A 24486-nucleotide genomic window follows, 5' to 3' on the forward strand; every position below is an offset into this window, starting at 1 on the left:
GCCTTTAGGTCAATTCTAAATATTAACATTAATACTTTGTACAATTGCAGAATCTTTCATATCCAAGCAAAATTGGTTTTACGACTGAAATATCCCTAATTGAATTGTTATTGAATCGGAATCAAATCGATTCAGGAAATCAGTGATGATACCCAGCCCTAACTAATTTGCAACAACCCGCATTACATTTTCTATAAACATGAGGGAATGTATATTTGGCAAGTTGCAAAAATGTTGATACTAAATGTGTCATGTACATTGACAATGTTTCATTTTTGTTTTCTGTGAAGATATCCAATCTTGCAATCCAATATCCGCTTGTGGTGACTATAGCTTTATAACGCTTTTTCATGGTTAGTTAAGGCGCCTGCAGCAATGGAGTAAAAAGTGTGCAGTGAGTTGAGACATCTATGATCAACTATCAACTATGATCTTTCCCTAACCTTAACTACTTTTGTTACCTAAACATAACCACAGTCGGGACTCAGGATGCAAACCTTTGTCTTTTCTGGTGTCAAAGTCCTGCTGTACATAAATGTAGTACTCGATTCACTCAAAAAATGCATACTTTCTGCCTTTATCCATCTCCTGCTTTAGCAAGGAAAGCCCATTTTGCAGAAATAATCTTTCACATTGGTTATGACAGAGGCTGTGGGCCACATAAGGTATGTGAATACACTATATTCAAGGTCTGCGACTCCCACTTGGACCAAAATGACTGGCTTAGCTGAAGATGAATGAGGTGAGATGATAGATAGCTGAATGGAAAGAAAAGCACAAGCAGTACTCACACAAACACACACACACCAATGGCTGTTAGTCATCACACATGAGTACACACATTCAGCATACAAAACACCACAGAATGATGTCTATTTTTTTTTTCGCATTCTCACACAGCGTGAACAAATATTTCCCCTCACTCTGAAATGCACAAACCGACACTAAGAAATACTCACACATTCCTGCTCTATCTCTTTGTCTACTTGGGGTAATACCCTTTGGACAAACAGTAAGAAGGTACCAGGGTAGAGATGGGATGAAGCGGCAGGCGAGTTGGAGGAAGGATGGATATAAACAACCAGATTAAGGAGACAATCTGCACCATAAATCTGCAATATTATCTGCTGTAGGCAGCAGGAAGGGTAAGCCTTGTGTGACGTTTCTGTTATCATCTCCGCTGTAGACTCAACTTAGGATAAAAGCCAATCATTTAGGTCTTTGTTATCAATCTTCAGACTAGCAATACACTTAGCTCAATAATGTCCTTCTGAGGTATTCAAGAGCGAAAATAATCTGTGTAGAAGCCCTTTGCAGCATAACGAAAATGCAGCGCTTCTGCATACACTCTTTTAAAGTCACTTTAAGATAAGCAAAGAAAAAAAAATAATTTCAAAGTGATTTGGCCCATTGTGTGCAGCTATTGAGGGGTATTGTTTGGCATGAATGGGAAATCCATCACACTTCAGTATATCCAAGCAGCGTTCTTTCTATGTTGCATATGTCTGTGAAATAGTTGCATGTTGTATATCAGAGAATGTGTATCTTCTATGCTTTTAGTTTGTGCATGTGTTCCGATGACCAAACTGAAGGGTGTCTTTTAGCACCTGCATGGTTTAGAAAACTGTGAATCATGCTAACTGAGGCGGTTACCTTAGAAAAGAAAGGAGCACCTGATGTGGAGCGGAGGGGAAGGAAAAGGGAAAAAGAAAAAGAAAGAAAAAAGATTGGTTGACAAGAATGTAATTAGCCCAAGCTTGAAGATCCATTTGAGCCGGGCAATTAACTCCTCTAATCATCAGGTAGTAGGAGAGAGGAGGAGATGGGGTGAAGGGAGGAAGAAGGAGGAGAAGAGAGATCGGAGGGAGAAAAGAAACGGCAAGAGAGGCATAATCATTAGTGTATCTGTTCTGTAAACCACAGCAAGACAATGAAACACAAAATCACAGCCACAATAGGTTTGCTGCTACATTAGGTTAAATTACACACAAAATGTTCACTTAAACAAAGAAACACACCCCAAATAAAACAAAACAGCTGCAACTCATCAAAACAATTACAGAAGAAATAGCGAGTCATCAATGGCTGAAATTGAGGTCTTGAGCTCGCTCAGCTGGACTGCTGTCTGTCGAAACACCCACAGACTGAAACGAAGAAACAAACGCCTCAGTTTTATATTATCAAAGGTCTACTGACCAAGCTGGTGCTCAGTCTGGCTAGTCCTTAGACGTATAAGAGATTGTAGGTGGCCACCATAGACTGTATAAAGGTGGCAAATCATGAGAGAGCTACAGCCACTGTACAATCAAATAACTAAATATTTCTATTTAACTACCCCTAACTGGTAATGATACCACTTAACAGGTTTTCTGTCTCTACTCCATGCAATACTTTGTTTAGTGAGATAAAAACAGCAATTGATTTTTAAACATGGATGATGAATGAACACTGTTTTGGCTGCTCGCACACAAAACATTTAAATTAGCCAGTTGAAAGAATGCTAACTGAACTGTTAGCTGTAGAAACAAAACAAAAACTTCATAAAAATAACATTTTAAAAAGTAATTATTTTCTTTCCACTGCTATTTGGTTTTTTGCAGTTTTTGCACATAAACATGTCATTGCTTATAATTCATATTTAAAATTGATTAACAGTGTGCATCGTCTTTATTTTTTAATTCATTATCTGAGCACATCATCATCTTTACTGACACTGTAATATCTGGCCATTGTTGTTTAAGAGACAATTGTTTGTTTGTTTTATGAGATGTGATTTGCATTTGTTCCGTAGCCAGCTAATCCAAAAGTGAGACCAATAGCAGTACTGCATTGTTGGCCCCAAATGAATCATCTTCAATAAATAGCTCAATACCTGTGGTGACAAATGTCCCCGATCCACAGTAAAAGAGAGTCAGAGAGACTGAGATAATGGCATCTAATGGGTCGTTCTTGAAAGGCAGCCAATGCCTGGGAGATTTGCTCCCTGATTGCTGGCATTAACCAAAGAGTTCAATTTCCCTGACAATATCTGTCCTCCTCTCTATTAATCTTGCTCTTTTTTTCCCTCTGTCAATGTGTGGATGTTTGTCATTCATTGTTTCCTCTATTGTTATTTTTATGCAAATGATATGCCATACTACGTGGACCAAGAGCTACCTATATACAAATTACTTTTTTCAGTAATTTAACTTCATGGCACTTTGAGAAGATATCTGCCAAGTCTCTCATTTTTTTGATCGATAGCCACGATTTCAGAAATACTGAGGTCATTATTCCTAGTCCTCCCAACACATTCCCCATCACCCATCCAGCCCAGAAGCAAAGTCTTACAGTGTTTGTATTGATTTTGAATACATTTTATATTTTTTGCCAGGATTAAAATCCTGGTGGAGAAATAATGAATCTTCATTCTTTTTGTATGCCCTTTTTTCATAAGTAACATATATAGTCTATAAAATACAAGTGTTAGCATATAAAATACTTTCTATGTGTACGTTTTTAAACTGTAGAATGTATATTCTCCCCAGGTTGCTAAAACACCTGAAATTCCCCCTTAAAATAAATCCTAAATGGTAACTAACGCCCTGCTGTTTTCCACTGTACTGCACAAACAGACATTTTTATCTCTTTTCATTTGTTTATCAAGTTTGGGTTTCTGTAGGTGGCACTTTCTTCAATCACTTCCTTCAGAAAAGAAAATAATAATTACTTCCTATCTTGCAGGTTTTTTATACAATGGGGAAAAAAAGAAATCTGCCTCCTACTTGGCATTTAGATCATCAAATGTCAGTTATTATTACAGTACGTGATGGAGAGAAACCAGAACATCCTTTTCTAAGAAAATAAGAAAAATAAAAAATGAAAATAAAAAAGTTTTGTTTGAAATCTCTTGCAAACCTGTACTTTAAATGCAATTAAGTAGAGATTTAGAGCTGTAGACTTGAGACTAACCTGAAATTTGACTTATCTCAGCTACCTGGAGACTTGGACTGGCCCAAAAAAAGACTCAAAAGAGACACTGCCCTTAATCTCTGTCATGAAAAAACTTCCTAAAACTTCTGTCCTGCACAAACATATTTACTGGAGCAAAGTGGAGGAGACCAGGCTGTAGACGCCTGAGTCAGTACTGCCACTGAAAACATGTACTGTAGCCATGCAAAGCTTCCAACACTTCATTAAGAAACAAACACAGCAGCACTGTTAGAGAGAAAGGAAACACAAAAACTCTCACATAAACACACAGACACACACTCTTAACAGAGTTGGCAACTGGGTAGGCTAACATAAGACCATTTAAGGCTGGAGGCTTGCCTGGATCAGATGGCAAAACACTTAGTCTTTAAAAGCTGGGCTACAAGGAGTGACCGTAGCATATTTACAGGCTTAAGTAAAAGCCTGTTTCATTCAGTGCAGTATTCAGGCAGCGCCTGTCAGGGAATACAAAGAGACACACAAACCATCTGCATGTTGCTTTGTTGATGAACAATCACTGTAAGTGGTGGTGCTTGGATGATCAATGCCTTTTTTTGTAAACTTAAGAGAAGGTTGTGGGCTCTTTTTTATTTGCATGTGGATTGAATCAATTTGCTCTGGCAAATTCAGAAGCACGAGATTAAGCAGAGATATGTCAAAGACGTGACACATTTTTAATCGATTGTTCACCAAACCCAACTCCTGAACAACGATTGTCCAATCACAGCTTAGCAACCGTAACTAGGCATGGCAAGTTTATTCAGCTTTCATTTCTTCACATCACAGCTTTGCGCATGGGGCTGTGGCAAGAGCAGGTTTGGAAGGTAATGTCTTTTTTCAGCCTTTACAAAAACAAAAGCAAAAGTGCAAGGAATGGATTTTGTTTGTCTGCTCCAACCCAATGTAAACTGCAAATGTTAGCATGTCTGGCTAACTAGCTTACTATCTACCATAGCAACCTAACCCAGCGTTACCAAAGATCCTCTATACTAAAGATAGCGCATTTCAAGCAGCGCCAATGGTATGAAACGGTACACACTTCCTGTCTCCTAAATGGGCGTGGCCTCGTTTGAAAGTGTAGTAAACGTTGAATGGATAGATGAAAAGTTTTTGTATAATTTCTTTTGCTAACATTAGATATTTACACAGCTAAAAGACATATTTAGCATCACAGAGTTTAGTTTTGTTAGGGCATTCACAAACATTAGTCGATGTTAGCTTATCTGTGTTGCCAGATCTCGCAAGAGTTTGGTCCTGAGACAGAAACAGGTCAAGTTAATTTTCTCCTGATGTGTCCATCTGAAAAATGCCATTTTAGTGTCAGAATGTTCAGAAGATATGTGACTTGTGAAGAATGGGTCCAATTTTTACTTTGGGGACTATGGGGCGAAATAATCGGTCATAATTTGTTTTAACGTTTACTTTCCCTATTTGGAATCAATACACTCAGGACCTGCCGCTAGTCTCCTAAAGAGGCATGGCAGTGGCAGAGCCCACATGACACCGATACAGGAAACTACTCTGAGTAGAGGTGCCTCGGTTTTAACTGTCTCTGGCGTTACATCCAAGGCCAAGAGTTAGCATATCATTAGCATTCACATCACGTATCATTAAAACTAAGAACAATAAACCTACATGTAACCTTAGTATTGTTTGTGCAAGTATGTAAAGTAAGGATCCAAACAGGGATATGTTAGAATTAGTCTCACATTGCTACAGCGCTGCTGAGGAGGGTCTGGCTAGTCCACACAGCATTCCGGGATGGGAAAAAAACGTGCTGTGGTTTATTGGCATTTCTTTAAACCAATCACAATCGTGATGGGCGGTGCTAAGCGCCGGCAGCAGGCCCGGTGCCGCTGCAAAATAGCGTCGTCGTTTTAGTCATGCAACAGAAAACTCAAACTGGACAGATAGTCTAGCTAGCTGTCTCGATTTACCCTGGAGAGATCTGAGGAGCAGTTAACCATAGTCCTCATAAATCGACCGGAGTTTAGAATGCCAACACAAAGAGAGCGGAAGGTAATGGACATCTGGCCGAAAAGAGGGATATGTGGCGTAATTTCTGGCGGCACCGGAGCAATCCCGGAAGTGGAACGTCGTGGATATAGACTATGTTAGAATTGAAACATAGTCTGATATTTTTTTCCTGATGTATTTTTTCCATCAAGTGCATATTTAAGACATTCTTGTAAAGGATTCTCATTTTAAAAGAAGTCATCCAGAGGCATCAGTTTCAAACAATTCATAGAGCTGATGTTAGCATACTTAGCTAGCTAGCTACAGCTGATAAAATCTTCCAGCGACAGATGCCATTTCAAAATCGACGGTCACAGGCTGGAATCAAGAAGCCTACTGTTGTCTTCCTCTGTCTGAAATCAAGGACTCGTGGTTGTAAAGAAATACTGAGAATTTTGAGAGGTAGCCTACATCTGCCACCGTTATGTGTTGTGGCGAGAATGGCAGGTTTGACCAAGGGGGTAAGCTTCTCCTCGGACCGCGAACCTGCTATGGCGCCATTTTGATGCTACCAAGCCATCACCTCCCGTTAGCATTCCATTGACTGCCATTCATTTTGGCGTCACTTTGACAGCGAATAACTTTACATCTGAAGCGTTTAAAGACTCTATTTGTCCATTGTTTATTTCTAAAGAAACACGACAATGTATAAAAGGCTCCATTACCTTGTATCTCACATTATGGCTCCATAGCAGACGTTTTTGTAAAAATAGGCTAACGATTGTGTCATAACCATGCGACTTACTGTCGCATAGCGTCGTCGTATAGTACAGGAGAAGCGCGCAGGCAGTTTCGTCTCACATTAGCTGTTTAAGTGTAATTACTAATGTTAACAAGCATTTTAGTTAGCAATAATTAGCCTGTGCCTATGTTATCTCCTTACATATACCTACGCTCTCCATCTCTGCAATAGTCGGAATGATTGAGATTTCTCTTGGCACAGCTACCAGAAGACTTACAACTTTCAGACACGTTGCTCACGGCACATTTACGTCGTCTCTCTCAGTTGGAGGCTGCGCAGTAACGCTCAGCCATTACCGGAAAAGTGCTTCTAATGGCCTTTACTGGTCTCCGTCCAGAGCAACGGGATCTGTTGGTCCATTCTTATATACTGTCTATGGGTTTGACAGGCATAGCAACAGTTACCAAAGGGGGCGGAGCTTAGAAAACTGGAAATTGTTGAAAAAGCACAATAGTGACCATGTGATTAAAAACGATAACCAAAATAGTAACAGGCAAACTGTTTCCAAACCCACATAAAACACACAAAGACCTAAATATACCATCTTTCCTGTCTTTACAGCCTTTCTTCCATCTCTCTTAACTCCCTTTCCACACAAACACTCCTCTCCCCATCCCTCCATCTGCATGTGTGAGGGTTTGTACTGGTGTGTCAGTAATGACAATGTCCCAGTGTTCCTCTCTGCCAATTAGCCCGGCCGTAATTACACAGACACATATGGAGCTGTCAATCACCCATCTCCTCCACACAGGAACTCACCCACCCAGCAGAAAGAGTGAGAGAGACCGAGAGAATGAGAGTTTCCAACAGCTAGCTCTATACCAATCAAAATGACCACACACTGTGCCAATAAGTAGCATGAGAAGAGTTTCACTCAATTATTCCAGCTGTGCGGCAATCCCACAGTTCACAGGAAACCGCATTAGAGTGGCTCTATGGCAACCTATTTTTATTATGAGATTAATTTGTGGAGTACCTACAATTTCCTATTCACTGAGTTCACACAAAGAGAAGTAGTGTATCGTATGTAGAAATAAACATGTATTTTGTGTTAATTAGTCCAAAATGCTCACATTTGAAAATTATAAAGAAAAATGGTTGGAGGATATGTTAATTTAACCAAAACTGAGAACATACCGTTGTTATGCATATTTACCATCCATGTCACCCTTAAATGATGCAGCTGGTGGTATTCTGTATTGTTTTTATTATCAAAAACCCCATGACAAAGACAACCATGAACAATGTATTGATCCTACTATCAAGTGCCTGCATAGCGAAAGAGCTTATTCCTCTGTGCCTCAGAGCTCCATTGTCGTCCAAAAACTATTGAGCCAAACTGTTGTGACATGTGACTTCATTATGATGAACATGTACAGTGTTGTTTATTTTAAGTCAATCCCACATACACCGTCCTGCTGCTGTAAATACGCACTAGAGCACCAAATGTGAAACAATCCAAAAATAGTCCCTGACAAATGCACTATTTACACCTGTTTGTGAAGTGTTTGCTAAAAACTACAGTGAACAGTTGTGTTAGGAAATTACTTAGTAAAGTAAATAATATGTTTGTGACCTGATTTTAAAGATTTACATTATTTAATAGGACAAATGTTCTTGAAGTTGCCACAGACAAGTCAGACAGTAGATACCAAATGCATTGTTGGTCTCGGTCTTTTTATGGGATTTGGTCTTTTCTGGTTGGGAAAACTGGATGCTTCCATTCAATCCCAGACAGAGGAGAGCAAATTGTAACTGTTTAATGTAGATGAGCATAACAATTAAATGCATTTTACACTACTATTCATTTCAAAACATTAAAAAAAACATCTCTTGTAAAAACTAAGCTTTGAGATAGAGAGGAAGTGTAGAGAAGATACAAAAAGTGAAGGTTTTGGCAAGAGTTGGACATCCACTAAGTATGAATGATCTTAGAGCTAGGAGGTTTAACCACTTACCACAAATGGACCTGGCTAGTTTGATTTCCATTTCAGACTATATACAAAATATTGGAATAAAAATATCTTCATAATTTTTCCAGGTGGGACTTAAACATGTTACACTTTTACAAGGTCTGGTGGGTCCTCTAAAGCATTAGAATATGTCCTTTGCATCAGAAAAAAATCATCACGTTTCAGATCAATACAGAAACATCTTTTACAAATGATACTTAAATCTACATTACCCACGCGTCCAGTCCCATCAATGAATCCTTGCTTTTGTGCTTGTAAATAAATGCATACAAGTTCCAGTTAATAGAGAGGGCCTGATTTCCCCTGAGCATCTCCAAACAGAACTAAACAAATGAGAGTTTCATAATAGAGAAGATAACATGCATGGCACTTGAGTTATTAGTCAAGCTTTCAAGTTCTGAGTTGTCTATTGTTCTAAAAGAACTGTGTGCCCATAATTTCTAGAAAGGCTAGAAAGAGCCAGATAAAGTATTTATGAATGCATATGAGTGTAGAATTTCTGGAATGCCTCTCAGGAATGATGTTGGATGCAAGGAGGGGATAATAATGATACTAATCGTATAGCAATAATATTAATAACAACTTTTATTCAAATTACACTGTTATAACAGAGCTGCAAAGCGCTTTGCAAGACAAGCAACAATGAATAATAAGGAGAAAAAAAAACTGGTAGAAGTAGGCCCAGTAAAAGTCCAGGGATGTAGGAAAGTGGGAGGAAATCCAGAAATTAGGGGAGAGTAGGATAAGGAGGAGATGGAGGAGGATGGAGGAGGAGCAGATGGTAAGATTATTGAGGAGGAGGAGGAGGAGGAGGAGGAGGAGGAGTCAGTGTCCCTGCAGCAAGTCTTACCTCTGGGACGTCTTCTTGTACTTGCGCCTGAGAGAAAAAACAAACATGAGGATAGTGAGGCATCGATTGAAATGTTACTCTTGGATACATTTTTAGACAGAAATAACAGACACTCGGCCATTTGCAAGAAGCATTCGTACGAACAGATTCACTCATGGCACGTGCAAGTGATTTCAAAGAATTTGTCACGTTTACCAAACGTTCTTACATATGAATGAAATTCACTATCGGTCTCATAAGTCGTGTGGATAGTCTGCCTTTCTTCACAGGAAAAAAACAAACCCTGGTTTGAATCATGAAGAATCACAATGCCTTAATTTGAATGAATTAAGGCATTAAGGATACTGAAATACAAATAAATGTGATGCAATATGAAATTTTGCAACATTGTGAAATTCATACGCTCATCATATCATCATCATCATCATCATAGCCTGCCATTTTAGTGAGAGGTTTGAGAAGTTTATTACAATATTATTGGCATATTTTTCGTCATTTATTCATAACAATTTCTACAGTTCAGTAGTTCGGAAAAATAAATCTCTACGTCCAACAGCTGCCTCAGGGTCGTTATGCAGGTTGCTCTCCAGTATAATCCTCTGGTGCACCTGACAGTGTAACATTAGCTGCTGTATCTTGTTCCGTCACATCGCTGTGACCGCTTCCCATCTAGGTCATGGACCAATTTGAATTATTTATTTATTTTTTGCTTTTTTTTTTAAAGATTATTTATTTGGGCATTTCCGCCTTTAATGGATAGGAAAGTTATGAAAGGGGGAGAGAGAATGTGTAGATTTATAGCAATTATATGTAAATAAGTAAAGTTCCCTTAATTTGCACTGGTTGTTTCCTTTCCTCATGCTTACAATCACTTATGCAGATGAGGCATTTAAGAGAAGCATAATGATATGCAAAACACAGCAGCCACACACCACCCCTGACATCCTACCTACTACCGACTACACACACACACACACACACACACACACACATACACACTCACTTACACACACTCACGAACACACACAGGGAACCTACACACACATTAAACATTAAAACACACCTACTTTCACTTACCCCAACATTTGGCCTAAAACACACCCACTACTCTATGAAGAGATAACAGCGTGGCTCTAAAAGCTGAATACATACATACATACACACACACACACACACTTAAGGCACCCATAATAGCGAAGAGGAGGGAAGGGTGGACCCACTGTCAGTCGACAACAGAAATGGATTTAAATTCCAGTCAGGCCGAATTCACAGCACTTAGGTTGATTTGTCTCACAATCATTTTCTGTATCAATCTTTCATGAAGCTCAATGTCGAACTGCAAGCTAAGAAAGTTTTTCCCTGTAAAGATATGTTAAGAGCTCTCTCAAGACTAGTGGGGAAAAAAGATTAAATCAATCACTTGGGGTCCATCAAGCAATTAAAATTAAAGAGACACAGTCAGATGGGTGTCTTAGAGCGTGTTGGTAGTTTCAAACAGAGTAAATTATACAAAAAAAAGGAGTTTTATTGTAAGAGAAGGACAAAGATAACAAAAGCACACAAGAGGCAGATAAATAAGCATAAATAAGAAAAAGATCAGGGAGGAAAAGAAGTATAGACATTTCCTATTCACTTCACCTCCCCTCCTGTCCTTTATCCCAGACCCCCCCCCCCCCCCCCTCACTGAGCTTGATGTACGTCTAAGTGTGTGTGTGTGTGTGTGTGTGTGTGTGTGTGTGTGTGTGTGTGTGTGTGTGTGTGTGTGTGTATCAACAACATAGAGCTTCTCCTAATTAGAAGGCTTTAATGCAATGTCCTCTGCATAATGATGATGTGGGTTGAAAGGGGTCATGGAAATTCCAGGATTTATTGTAATTATAAAGTTCACAGAGAAGCAACATTTTATCCTGTTAAAGTAAATGTTTTCAAGTAGCTGGCTGAATGGCTAACAGCAGCTTGTTTGTTTTGGATTATCTTATTTTATTTTAGTCAGTGCATCACAAATCAGAGTGTCATAAAGCGGTCATCTGGCCACCTTGATCCACCTTGGACCAAATCTCAGTTGCCCATCCCTTAAGGGAGCTCTTTGTGATGTGTGATTGTGAAGTTATTCATAATTCATTGATCAGTAGGTGACGGAGAGGTCGGGTGCGTCGCAGAGATCTAATTTATCAATGGAAATCCAATGGAATTCATTCACTGATGGAAAAACATAAATGGGGCCATTTGTCAGAGGGAAGTAATTATACACAACACGCTGTTCATGCATTGATCAGTGGATGCCACCAAGCTTTATTCAAGGTTGAGCTGCGGAAAAACTGTCCAGAGCAAACGTTCTCTCTGTCTATGCATGATGATTGGTGTATTCTGTGGAGTACACGGTGCCAGAGAGATTGCTGTGATGGCCATCCAGCGCACACACACTTACACACACTGCCTGCATAGACACAAATCAGCTGCTAAATAAATCGCCTAGGATAAGCTGGCAGCACATACAGTAAATGTCACCAAGCTGCCAAATACACTTCCAATCTATACAATCCACACGAGCACATGCAGAGTCAACCTTTCCCGATCATACAAACACAGTCATATGCTGCATACTGTCAATCCCTCCCTATACACAACATACACTCTGACGCTTTAACATCTGTGGTGGATGCCTGTCAGTTGGCGCTCCCTCTCTTCTGATGGAAGCTCTTTGTGAGATTAAAGGCTAATGTGATCTCTGACACGCAACAGGAGCCCTCAGAGCACCCAGTAGACTGCAGCATAGTCGTGATGAAAAAAAAAAGAAAAAAGGCCCAGGCCACCATTACATTCATCTGACTCACTATCCATCAAATATCTGAAAAGACAGATGGTTATGATAGGGGATTTACGACGGTGACCAAATGGAAGAGACAATGAAGTCAGCCGAGGAAACTAAATGTGGCAGAGGATGATGGTGGAGGGACCCACACATCGAGCTTCTGACACAGGAGAAAGAGAAACAATGACTAATCATGGAACAACAGAAATATCATGACATGAAAATAACTTTAAAAAAAGCAAATAAAATAGAGTTATGTGCGAGGAGAGGGGAGTAAGGCTGATAGATTGACTGCAGCCCCATGAACCAGTTCATTTAGTCCTCGTCTGAGGTAAAGGGGGAAACTGCATTTCATTCAGAGTTCCAGCAGTAACATTAAAGATTATTTTTTAAACACTACCCTCCTAGCAATACTACCAGCCCCTCCCCACTGCTGAGTAAGAAAGAACTGAAATTGGAAAAGAGAAAACTTCAACTTCAACTTGCAGATACGATGCGTGGGGCTCTCTTCACAGGGCGAAAGGTCATAGAGGTGTTCATTGTTCTATCGGCATGACGGAGAGAAAGCAGCAGACAGTACAGCAGGTAAGAGACTGCCTTTTGTGACTAGCTAACATTATATTAGCTGTTATGTGCTGGCATGCATGACTAGTTAAATTGATACCATGGCAATTTGCAGACCAAAACACAGGCAGTGTCAAGTCATTTAGGGCGCAATATGCTCTGATAAATGAAAAAAAAATCTGCGTCCTGCAATTGTCTGGGGCCTGCCAGGAGATGCTGTTTGCTAACAGTTCGGACCAGCTGATTGGGCTAACGTAACTTAACCTGCATCTGATTCAGTTAGGTGTCATGACTCATGGCAGTGTGTTAAGATCACCTGTTTGGCTTCCATCATTAATGTTTGTTTGATGCGAGCATTATAGCTGCTCTGATTGAACAGTGTATCTGTTTAAGACACAGACATTACCCAAAACAGTAGTTAGTCAAAAAATGTAATAGGCCTGATATAATGCAGGCTGAGACTGATGAAGCAGTGCAGTGGATGAGGTTAAGACAAGCTCAACTGACAGGTCGTCCTCTTTGCAGAAAGACGTTTCACCTGAACATCACAGTGAAGGAGCTCTTGGTGTCACAGCTTTGGACCAGCGGCCTGCTGAATAGTTTCCACCACGATGCTCACTGGGTCACATCACAAACTGGACTTGGATAAACAGCTGCTTCTGTAACCACTGGCTCAATGGACACCACTAGACTCAGGACTTTTACTCTCTCTAACACATTGCCACTTTATTGAAGTCTTGTCTTTTATTTTTAGCTTGTACATTTTTCATGTTTATATTATATAATTTCCGTACCTTTTTTTATTTTGCTTGTTATATATTTATATTTCCTACTACTGTACATATCTGTAATTGCTGCTGTGACACCTGAATTTATCATATAGGGCAGCAATAAAGTCCAATGTTATTAGGCCGCCAACTGTAGCTATTATAATTCAGTTATGATTATGTAGTTAAACATTTGTTCTGTGGAAGAATCTGAATTTGTTGAGACAGCAAAAATGATTTGTATTTGTATTTCAATAAAAGTGAAAATAGGCGTAAGAATTCTATTTTTTTTTATTTTTTTTATTTCAAATTGTAACAAAATGTTAAAATAAGTGCTCTTTAATAAACTATTGTTACAATGAAAGGTTCCGTCTTGAAATCTGGTCTCCCAGACAACGGTCATCTTTGCTAACACTCAACCAAACCATGACTCAGCTCCATCATAACACACGGATCTTTAGTGATGTCACCTCGCTACGAGTCCTGAACTGGGAACTTTTATTTCACGAGACAAATTTACCTTTCATCCAAGACAATGTATTATTTTTCTCTTTTTGAGAAGCACAGTATAATATGGGGCATGCAACAGTATTGTTATAAAATGAAAATTACAGCTCCACAGTGAATATAAGCATATACTGTGGAAGTTGTGGAAATGAGAGACGAGCAGCTTCTTTCTGACTATACTTCATGCTACACCTCTGTGTAGTGATTTTGTGTGTGTGAGGCCACATGAGCAGGCATGTAAGAACATTTTCACCATCAAGTTGAAGCCATTGTCTTATAAATAAAACAGTATAAATATAAACCGTCCTCCCTACAACCCTCCCTCAACTTGCTCCGTTGTCGCCGTTTTCAGGTTGCAGACAGTGTACTGCCCAACAGTCAGCTCCCCCTGCTGTCCCTAAGGTGCCTTAGCACCCGTTCCGTTTCAGACCCTCCCACCAGCCTAACGCTAAATTGAAATGGAAAACGCTAAATTGAAATGGAAAACGTGACTCTTAAAATGTCAAAGGGCAATTGCCAAATAAAAATTGAAAAGATACAATTGAAAATTAACAATTATAAAGTGCAAAGGCGTAAATGAAATTATTAGTTTTTTCTATTTGACATTTCAATCTAAGTATTTCCATTTAAGCTTTTCCATTTCACATTTTGAGTTTCATATTTGATGTTTCTCTTTTCTTATTTCCATTGCGATTTTCAATTTCATCTTTCAATTTAAGATTTCAGTTTGGGCATTTATATTTAAGCTTTACATTTTCAAATTATCATTTTACATTTCCACTTTGCTTTTTCAGTTTCCTTTTTCTTTTTTTGAATTGAATTATGGCATGATTATTCCTAGTAGCATAGTAAAATAATATTTTTATTTCTTTGGACTTTCAATTTGAATTACGAATAGATATATCCTCCATATTAGTCAGCAGACAAAGAAGAGAAACAAAAAAAAATAGATCAGAAATCAGAAAGAAAATTTGAATTAGCCTCAATACCTTAACCAAAAAATGAACATTCAGTCATTCAAGTCTTGTTGCATCATACTTCTACATGGACAACAGGTGTTAAAAGGGCATCTGGCATGTGGAGACCACCAAAACATCATCATTTCCTTGTCTCTTTAAAAGATTCTTGTACAAAAAAGTACTCAATTGACTTAAATAAACATGCAATATGGGTGCAAGTGTGAGAAACCCTCCCTCAGTTAACACTTCAGCTGTACAATAAGGTAAAACAGCACATTCAAAATAGTTCAAAAGAAATCGCTCAGAGCTGTTTGGTTTGAATAATTCCAACCTCTCTCTCTCTCTCTCTCTTTTTTAGGGTTCCACTCAATCAGTCTATCCTTGGTTCTTTCTCTCTGATAGAAACACACACACACACACACACACACACACACACACACACACACACAGATGATGCAACTTATACATGCTGTAAACAAAACCAGTGTGAGATGTAGCTTTTATTATGACCCCCAAGCTTTTTCCTGTTTGTATGTTTATATTATACTGTATCTGTGATAAAGCTATGACAGATAAATACACTTGTAAATATTAAAAGCCTAGCTTAAGCACAACCACACACACACACACACACACACACACACACACACACACACACACACACACACACACACACACACACACACACACACACACACACACACACCCTTGTTGAAAACAATAAAAGTGGATATACTCACAGTCCCCGGAGCCTGAGCCAAATCTTTTCAATCTGTTCCGGCTGCAGGTACTTCAGGGCCGTGCTTTCAAACTCCTCGATCTCTTTGGTGGGAGACTCCATGTCAGAGACTCAAAGAGTTCTGGATGTGCCAACAAGAGGTAAAAAAAAAAAAACTAACTAAAAAGTTTAATCCCTCTTAAGTGTGAGTAGTGAGGAAGACGCAGCAGCGAGCAGAGAGAGGTTGCGATGTGGTGGAACCCAGTGACCGAGGTTTCCTCTTTCTTCATTCACATTTGCACCCACAGCTGCGACAAACCGGCCGTCATCCTTCCTTTTTCTCTCGTTTCTCCCTTGTTAATGTGAGAGTGTGTGTGTGACTGAAACTCGACAACACTCAGTGCAGTGCTCAAGCAGCTGTGACAGCCCAACTGTACCTCTTTCCTTTCTCCCTCTCTTGCCTCTCTCTTGCCTCTCTCTCTCTCTCTCTCTCTCTCTCTCTCTCTCTCTCATTCGTTCACTTCTCTCCTGTGTGAGCACAGGGGTCCTGGAGTCATGCCATAGCCCCCCCACAACAACGGGATGTAGATGGCAGGGCAGCACAATCCGGGATTAACGCACACTGCCGAGCTCTCCACACAAGAGGGAGGGAGGAGTAACACCACCAGTCAAAGAGAGGGAGGAGTCTGGCTGATAATGAGAAACCATGTTCTGTTTCATCCACTGGAGAAAAAAACACAGAGGTAGTAAGGGAGGAAAACGAGTGGGGATGGAGAGGATCGGGAGGGAGAGACCTTTAGGAGAAGAGATGATGAAGGTGTGAGTGCCTTGGATTACTTTAAGCAAATATCTGGTTAAAGAAAGATTTTACTGTAAATGGGACTTTTTCCCCTTCGGACAGTGCAACGACAACATATCCTTTTCTTATCTTTTTTACCATATGATTCATAGAGACTTTTACACACATGCTTATTTCATCAGGAATATGAAGGTAAATGTCATGAAGCAAATACAGACTTCATCAGCAGCGTAGATCAACTTTCAAAATGATGAAAACATTCACTGCAAATGCGACAGCTTTAGATCTGTAATGTATTCATCTTAAAATGTAGATAATACATTTGCTGTACAACATGTTAAATGTCATGCCAGAGAGGATTAAATAGTGTGCAGACACATTGACTCTGATTTGACTGAGATTACTCTGATCCATTGAGCACATTCAGGAACATTTCAATCCCCCCAGATATAATATTCTTTCCGTCTCGTTTTCTTGATCTCTCTTACACACAACACACTACAGCACGTCCTCATTTTCATTGAAAATGTCCTTTCTACTTCATTTGGTCCGACTTACCAGGCCAGTTTCAAATGTAAGACTGTTTTATGATACCCGCAGCCATATAAACCATCACAACGCAATGGGTCCTGCATATATTATGTTTTCTATTGCATCCACTATGAAAGCTGCATCAGTAATTGCATTCTGAATACAGAAGGTGCTGTTTACTCTAGTTTCTGCATTTTTCTAGTCTGGACAATTTCTTCTTTAATGTTCTCTTTTATTATTTCTACTTTCTTATTATTAACTCAGCCTGTAAAGCATTATGAAAGGTGCTATACAAATAAGTCAAAAGTTTGATTGATTTGATTGCTATAACAAACCATTACACGTTTCCACATTTTTACTGAGATAGTGTATGTTAGTGTTATGTTATTGTGGGGGTGGCCTCTAGCTCACCCAGTAAGAGCGTTCACCCCATGTTGGCTGAGTCCTACAGCGGCATGGGTTCGACCCACTGCCCTTTGATGCGTGTCATCCCCCATCTCTCTCCCCCTTTCCAGTCTATCCACTATCAATAAAGGGAAAATGGCCCAAAAAATAATCTTAAAAAAAAGAAGAAATATATTGTGTGCAAACATCTATATCTTTTTGAGCTATTTCTGCCGCTTTCTGTTCTTCTTATCCTCTTTAGCTACTTTCTTGCTCACTGAACATTTAGTAAAAACCAATTCCAAACCAAGTCTTCTCACTTTCTGCAAGTCCAAAACTTGCAAGGATGACTCAGCCCAGATGCCCCTTTCTTCGAGCCCCCTACCATACTCTTAGGTCTTTCAATTACTTGATGCAGGATGCAGGGATAATGCCAGGGCGCCACCTCAAAGAGGCTCTTGCTTTCATGTGTCCTCTGTGAGTATGGAGGAGAGAGGTCTGCCTGAGTGCCATGAAGCCTGCTGATGTTCTCTTCAAAGGTGCACTTACCTATGTCGCGTTCTCCCTCTATCTTCGGCTTTTAGTTTATTTCTCTTTCTATCTGTCTTTCTTAAGTCTTTTTCATCGGTGTGTTTTTCTCCCTTTTTGTGGAGGTATGCCGGCCCCCAGGAGATATCAAGCCACAGACAGAGTTGACAGATCAACTTGAGGGGAAACAATAACAGTCCTGCAGCGACCGGTCACGTTAAGTTTAGCTGAGAAAAAGTGACTATGAGCCAGGTAATGGTCCCCGTGAAGTGACGGTCGTGACAGCAGCCATAACAGTTGATACTTTTCCTAGCTATATGTACGAATGGTTTTATGAAAACAGCCTGCAACAGTAGCTTCACATTTCACAGCTTGCGGTTCACATGTTTACACCCCAAGGGAACTGATGTCCCGTGTCATCTGTATGTGTAAATGTGACACAGAACAAGGTTGAGCCTGGTGAGTTCTGTCAAAAGCACTGCAAGGACTAGGAAGGTCAATTTAAGCTGCATAGCACTCAGAATCGAGAGTTTACGCGGAAAACAAAAAATAAACAGTAAGTGCTGACTGAAGAAGACGTAGTTAGAAGTTTACAGGAGATGACTCTTGATTGGAAGGCTGCAACAATCAGATGGTACAATCTGTGTGTGGGAAGAGAAGAAGAAATGTGGTCTCCTCACTAAAGGCAGATTTTCCAATTACCTCCAATCTCCAACACCTCCACACAAGAACGTCAGTATTGAATGATTCAGCATTACAAGGGTTTTTTTGTTTTTTTTGTTTTTTTTACTTCTAATGCCAAAACCTTAAAAATTCACATCTCACCTCATCTTCTCATATGCAAATGGTAACTACAATATGGCTACGGTTAGGAAAAGATTGTTGCTATGGCAAATAACTTATGGGAAATGAATAGTTAAGGTGTAATTATGCTTCAAATGAAGTGAGTCGGATGGTTGACCAGCATCTGTAACCCCTACCCCAAAGCCTTTTGGACAAGGGCGTAGGTTTCGTTTCAACATTGGCGGGGGGGACACATACTGTATTAAGCTGGGTCTTTGGCTCCTCCCCTATAAAATTAATTTATTTATTTATAAACCCCTGGACATTAATAGCTCATACGTGTTTCAGCAAGATTTCTGCTTAAAACATATCCCACATATCTGGGTTCTCTGAGATTTCGAGAATAAAGTTGGAATGTTACGAGAATAAAGTCATAATATTTCAAGAAAAAAATCTACCTGCCCTATAGCCTGCTGTGCATTGATATGCTAGTATCCCCTTCAGACTAACTATGGTCGCCTGCATAAAGGTCAGACATGCTACATGCCGACCTCTTCACCTTTACTTTTCCCCTCACAACATACAGGGCACACAACTTCCTGCACTGGCACTGAATATAGGCATTGGACATAAATGGTGAGGTGCATTTTCTTATTTTTACTTTACAGTTATAGAACTCAATAACAATAGGTACTTATCTCTCATTGCTTCTGATGTGGATCTCTCAGTCACATTCTTTGCAGAACAATAAGCTTTAATATTATTAAAGGGTTAAAGAGAAGATATTTATAGCATCCTACATTCACTAGAAAAAAGCTTGTTGATGCATAAAATAGCAGGATCAAGAATGCAATCTTGTTGAGAGAAATGTGGCAACCAAGCCTTTGCACACAAAGAATCTCAGATAATACTTTGCCAACTGATGAATGAAACACCTTGCAGACTGTGGAAATGTGGCGATTTTGGACCACTGGATGTTGAGCATGTGATGAAATATTAAGAATATGTGGAGGTCTTTTTGCATGTTCATTTCTAAATGATACAGTATGTCGTCGTTGCTGAGGAATCTGAGTAATTAGCGGTCTGAAGGACATATTCTAACGGGTACACACCCATACAAAGCACGCAAAATTGATTACATAGTCAGATGTTTAAACCAAGTTCAAAGGATGAGAAGCAATTATAACAGAATGTGAATAAAGCCTTGCTTGTCTGAATGGGTTTCACACATATGGCCAACATTTCATTCAATTTCAAGACGGATGAACCAACCCAAAAGCCTAAACTGATTGTGTCCCTTCACATAATGATCATCAAAATATGTCCCTGATTAATTACTATCACAGCAACTGCTCACAAATAAAGACTTAAAGTGCTCATATTATGCTTTTTGGCTTTTTCCCTTTCATTAATTGTGTTATATATCTTTTTTGTGCACGTTATAGGTTTACAAAGTGAAAAAGCCCAAAGTCCACCCCAAAGGGACTTACCATCTCCAACAGAAAACACTGTTCACAAACTGCTCCAAACAGCTCTGTTGTAGTCCAGCCTTTACTTCCGTGACGAACGTGCGTCACTTTGTAACACACGTTATAATGCTCGCCTAGCTTCTAGCATGGCACGCCCTCATACTCTGCTTCTGACTGGCATGTAGTCCTTACCTAGCTACTGCGCATGTGCGACAAGTGTGATGCCTCACTCGGTAGCTAAAACAGAGAGCTCAACACACAGGGTGAAAAGAGGAGCTGCAGCAATGTGAAGTGCAACAAACATATGGTGTTTTTTGAAAATTAAATCATGTAAACCTATTCTGATATAACCTCTAAATACAATTATGAACCTGAAAATGAGCATAAAATGAGCACTTTAATGAATCAAGTCTTGGAAAATGAATTATTCGTCTGACTACGACAGAGGGACTTGCTGGAAATTACGCTCTAAGGTATTCTTGTCACTGTGTTCGGGCTCCCTCAAAGCTCACACATTGAAATCAAGACATTAACAGCCCAGGCCATTTGGAGGTACATGAAAAATTCAAATCTCATTTAAATTTCGCAGGCAAGTCGATAAGGAGATCTATGCATCAAAATAGCAGTCGCCTTTGCAGTAATGACCACATTTTGGTGAAGATAATCTATCACAAAATACAGTATGTTTTCCCATCTATACTTAATGTCACCTTCTGTATTGGAAGTAGTGGAGATGGAAGGATTGGTGGGAGAAAATGAGGGCACCCAGCCATAAAGCTATATTTATCTGCAGAGGGATGAAGGTGGGAAGAAACTTCATATAAGAGATTCCTATGTCAAAGGTGATACATAGAATAGCTGAAGGCCCGAGGTGAGGAGGGAAGCAATCAGGCTCAAGCATTTGACTAGCACGGAGGCAGTAAACATGAAAATAGGCCTTCTCATTTGCACCTGTAGTTACAAAGGTACAAACAGTTACCACAGCACAAATTGTTTTGTAACTTCGATATGATTATTTTCATGCACTTTCAAATATGTGGCATGTAAACACAAGAAAGGAAACTTTCCGCCTAAACAGTATTTGTATTGATTTTTCTGTGGCATTGAAGTATTAGGTGGTTTTTAGCCACACTAGCTGCGAGACTCTATGGATGGTCTGTCAGTCTGAAGAAATGCATTGTTTAAAGTGCCCATATTATGAAAAAAAACACTTTTTCTGGGATTTGGGGTGTTCTTTTGTGTCTCTGGTGCTTCCACACACATACAAACTTTGAAAAAAATCCATCCATGCTGTTTTGAGTGAGATACAGTTTCTGAATGCTAACGCTAGCATGCTACCTCGTTCTCAATAGCAAAGCACTGCTACAACACACACAAGTTCACCATAATCTACAAAAGAACTACTTACATGTGCGCCCTCATTTAGAAGTCTCCCAGCTAATCCTGCCTTGTAACTGACTGAAGTTGTAGAAACAACCTTTCTTTTACTGTCTATGGAGCTAGCTAGCTGACATGATCTACATCTGAGCTACTGCGCATGTGCGAGTGCAATCAAAGATAGTACAGAAGAAGAAGAAGAAAAGAGGTCTCACTCTGTAGCTAAAACAGAGACCAGGTGAAAAGAGGATCTGCAGCAGTGAGAGAGAGCGGTGCAGTACAACAAAAATATGGTGTTTTTTGAAAATTAAACCATGTAAACCTATTCTGGTACAACCTTAAAATACAATTATGAACCTGAAAATGAGCATAATATGGGTGCTTTAATAAAAATCGGAAACATTTCGGTCAGGGAACGTTTCAGCCAAGCTAGCAAGAAGTTTAACGACAATCTATTCGATGATTGTGACATTTGCTACATATATTCAAAGTCTCTGCAGGATAAATTATAATAACTTTGATGATCCCTTGACTTTTCTTCTAGCACCAACAACAGGTCAACATTTTTTACTAATTCAGTGAAATATCTCAACACCTATGATGTGTTGTTAGCATTCTGATGTTAGCATTTAGCTGTCCCTGAGTACAGCCTCACAGCTGTAGCAGCCTAATCTCTTGTAGGCCTGACAGCAATCTCACAGGAACAGAAGTCTGAAATACTAATGGCTTAAGTGTGTATTTATGGCCAACATGTTAGCAAACAATTGTCTACTTACATAACTACTACTTCAGTAGGCACAGAGCAACATTAGTATCCCTTTGGAGCCATGTTTTCTGGCCATCTAATAAATAACATGTCACACTTGCATTTTAGCTTTGATTTGATCCACAAATTCTGTCATTTTGGCTTACTTTATAGTCAACTGCCTGTCGCTGATTTGCAAATACTATCTATCATTCACACTGGACAGGTAGTACAGTAGGCTGTCTGAGCTAGTGGGAACTACCACCTACACTTCCAGGTGGGGTTAACTGTGGGTGTTATTGAGAGCCATTGGAAGGCAAACACATAGTCTAAATACAGACTGAACCTCCCAAACAAAGTGCTAAAAGCAGCTTACAGCTTATAGCTCCGGCGTTGGGTGTTGCATTTCATTGACATTGGCAGTAGCCTACTAGAGTCCCTTTCACAAAAGATGGAGTTATTTTCGTCATTGTCAATATATTTTTAGATTGTTGTTTAAATATTTATAGTTAAGTATTAATGTATTGAATTAGGTTTGTCATTAACAGTATTTTTCTTTCTCCCTATCTACTGTGTATGTGTATTTGTTTATCTGGGTGACGAGCTGCTATAATTGACCTTACATAGATACATTAAGTTGTATTCAATTGAATTGAATATTAAAGATGTCACTTGATTTAGTGTTATCTTTAACTCTACTGTCAAGCATTATTCATATTATTGAGTTTAAAAATAAAAAACCCAACCCATAGAGGACAATGTGATCCTTAAACTAAGGTTACATTGTGAAAAGAAAAAGATTGTCACTTTGCTTGCAATGTCTTCAAAAGCTTTTCAAAAACCAGTTTGTGGACACAAGTGTTCATTTCTATATCTTTGAATCTCATTCGATCTTGTGTCTCTGTCACCAGCGATGATAATAATAATAATAATAATAATAATAATAATAATAATAATAATAATAATAATATTAATAATAATCATAAAGATGGTGATTTTCTGCCCAAGAGTTCACTTCAGGATCAAGGTTTAGGAAATGCCACACTCACTTACACAGCTCAAAGTGAAAAACATTACAGCAAATGTATGCTGTGCAGACAAAATACTCTCCTGCCCACCTAAGTGCCTAAAGCCTGTAACTGCTCTGATCCTATTACTATATTAACCCAACAACAAGATGTGTGCAAAGCCTAAAAAGAGGGAATTATTCACGTCATGGGTGAGCGATTTGCAATTCACATTGTATTTAAAGGCTGTAATGTGGGCAAAGTGAATAGGCTGTTAGAGAGTGAGGTCAGGAGGTATTAGGTAAGGGTGAGGTCAGATTCAAAGAAATCCCCTTAATGTATTTTTAGCCTATTTGTGAATGCATCTAAAGAAAATGGACTGATCTTATCACAGCAGATGGCAATGCTTTAACCCTTCTTCTGGAAAAACACAAAAACTATATTTATAAGTAGATTGTATTTGTTTAAATAAAATGTGTTTTAATTTCATCCACTTTTACACTTGTAAATAATCATAAATTACAAACGTATGTTTGATTAAACCAAGCTGACCCTCAACCCTCAAGAGCCTCTATTGATCTATACTTTAATCAATAACCAATGTATGTGCTGCACACAAGGGAATACACATATTGACCAAAGAAAAGGTTTATATGACCCCAAACATAATTAATATACTGTATATATTGCTAACATAAATTCATACTCTGGGCAACTCTGGATTTGGTCATTAGAGGTTTAGCACAGTTACAATTTTTATTTTATTTCCTGTTGTTGAAAACAATTCTTATATAGTCATAGCAAACTCTATAAAAGCCCGATCCAGAAATATGTGGCGTAATGTGGCAGACAGCAGTGATCCAGCTCTTTAACATCAGAACTGGGAGGTCATGCCTCAATCATTTTGATGAATAGCTCTGCCATTTGCCCATGTGCTTCCAGTCACACTGGCCAGCGGAGACTCATTAGCCGGCTAGTGAGGC

The 24486-nt window shown here is 39.2% G+C and overlaps 1 protein-coding gene across 1 annotated transcript in view; it reads right to left on the reverse strand.

The window, feature by feature from the left end:
- pde1cb (phosphodiesterase 1C, calmodulin-dependent b) overlaps positions 1 to 22119 on the reverse strand; it is a 74306-nt gene extending 52187 nt beyond the window's left edge. Inside the window, exons 1-3 of the mRNA XM_078264506.1 lie at positions 21783 to 22119; positions 15903 to 16674; positions 9554 to 9580 (exon numbers count right to left, since the gene is read on the reverse strand). Of these exons, the coding sequence (XP_078120632.1) occupies positions 9554 to 9580; positions 15903 to 16003 (128 nt within the window). The 5' untranslated portion in view covers positions 16004 to 16674; positions 21783 to 22119. The remainder of the gene's footprint in view (positions 1 to 9553; positions 9581 to 15902; positions 16675 to 21782) is intronic.
- Between the last annotated feature and the right edge of the window lie 2367 nt (positions 22120 to 24486).

The sequence above is a fragment of the Sander vitreus genome, chromosome 12 (genome assembly GCF_031162955.1).
Source record: "Sander vitreus isolate 19-12246 chromosome 12, sanVit1, whole genome shotgun sequence".
In the NCBI taxonomy this organism is placed as follows: Eukaryota; Metazoa; Chordata; class Actinopteri; order Perciformes; family Percidae; genus Sander; species Sander vitreus.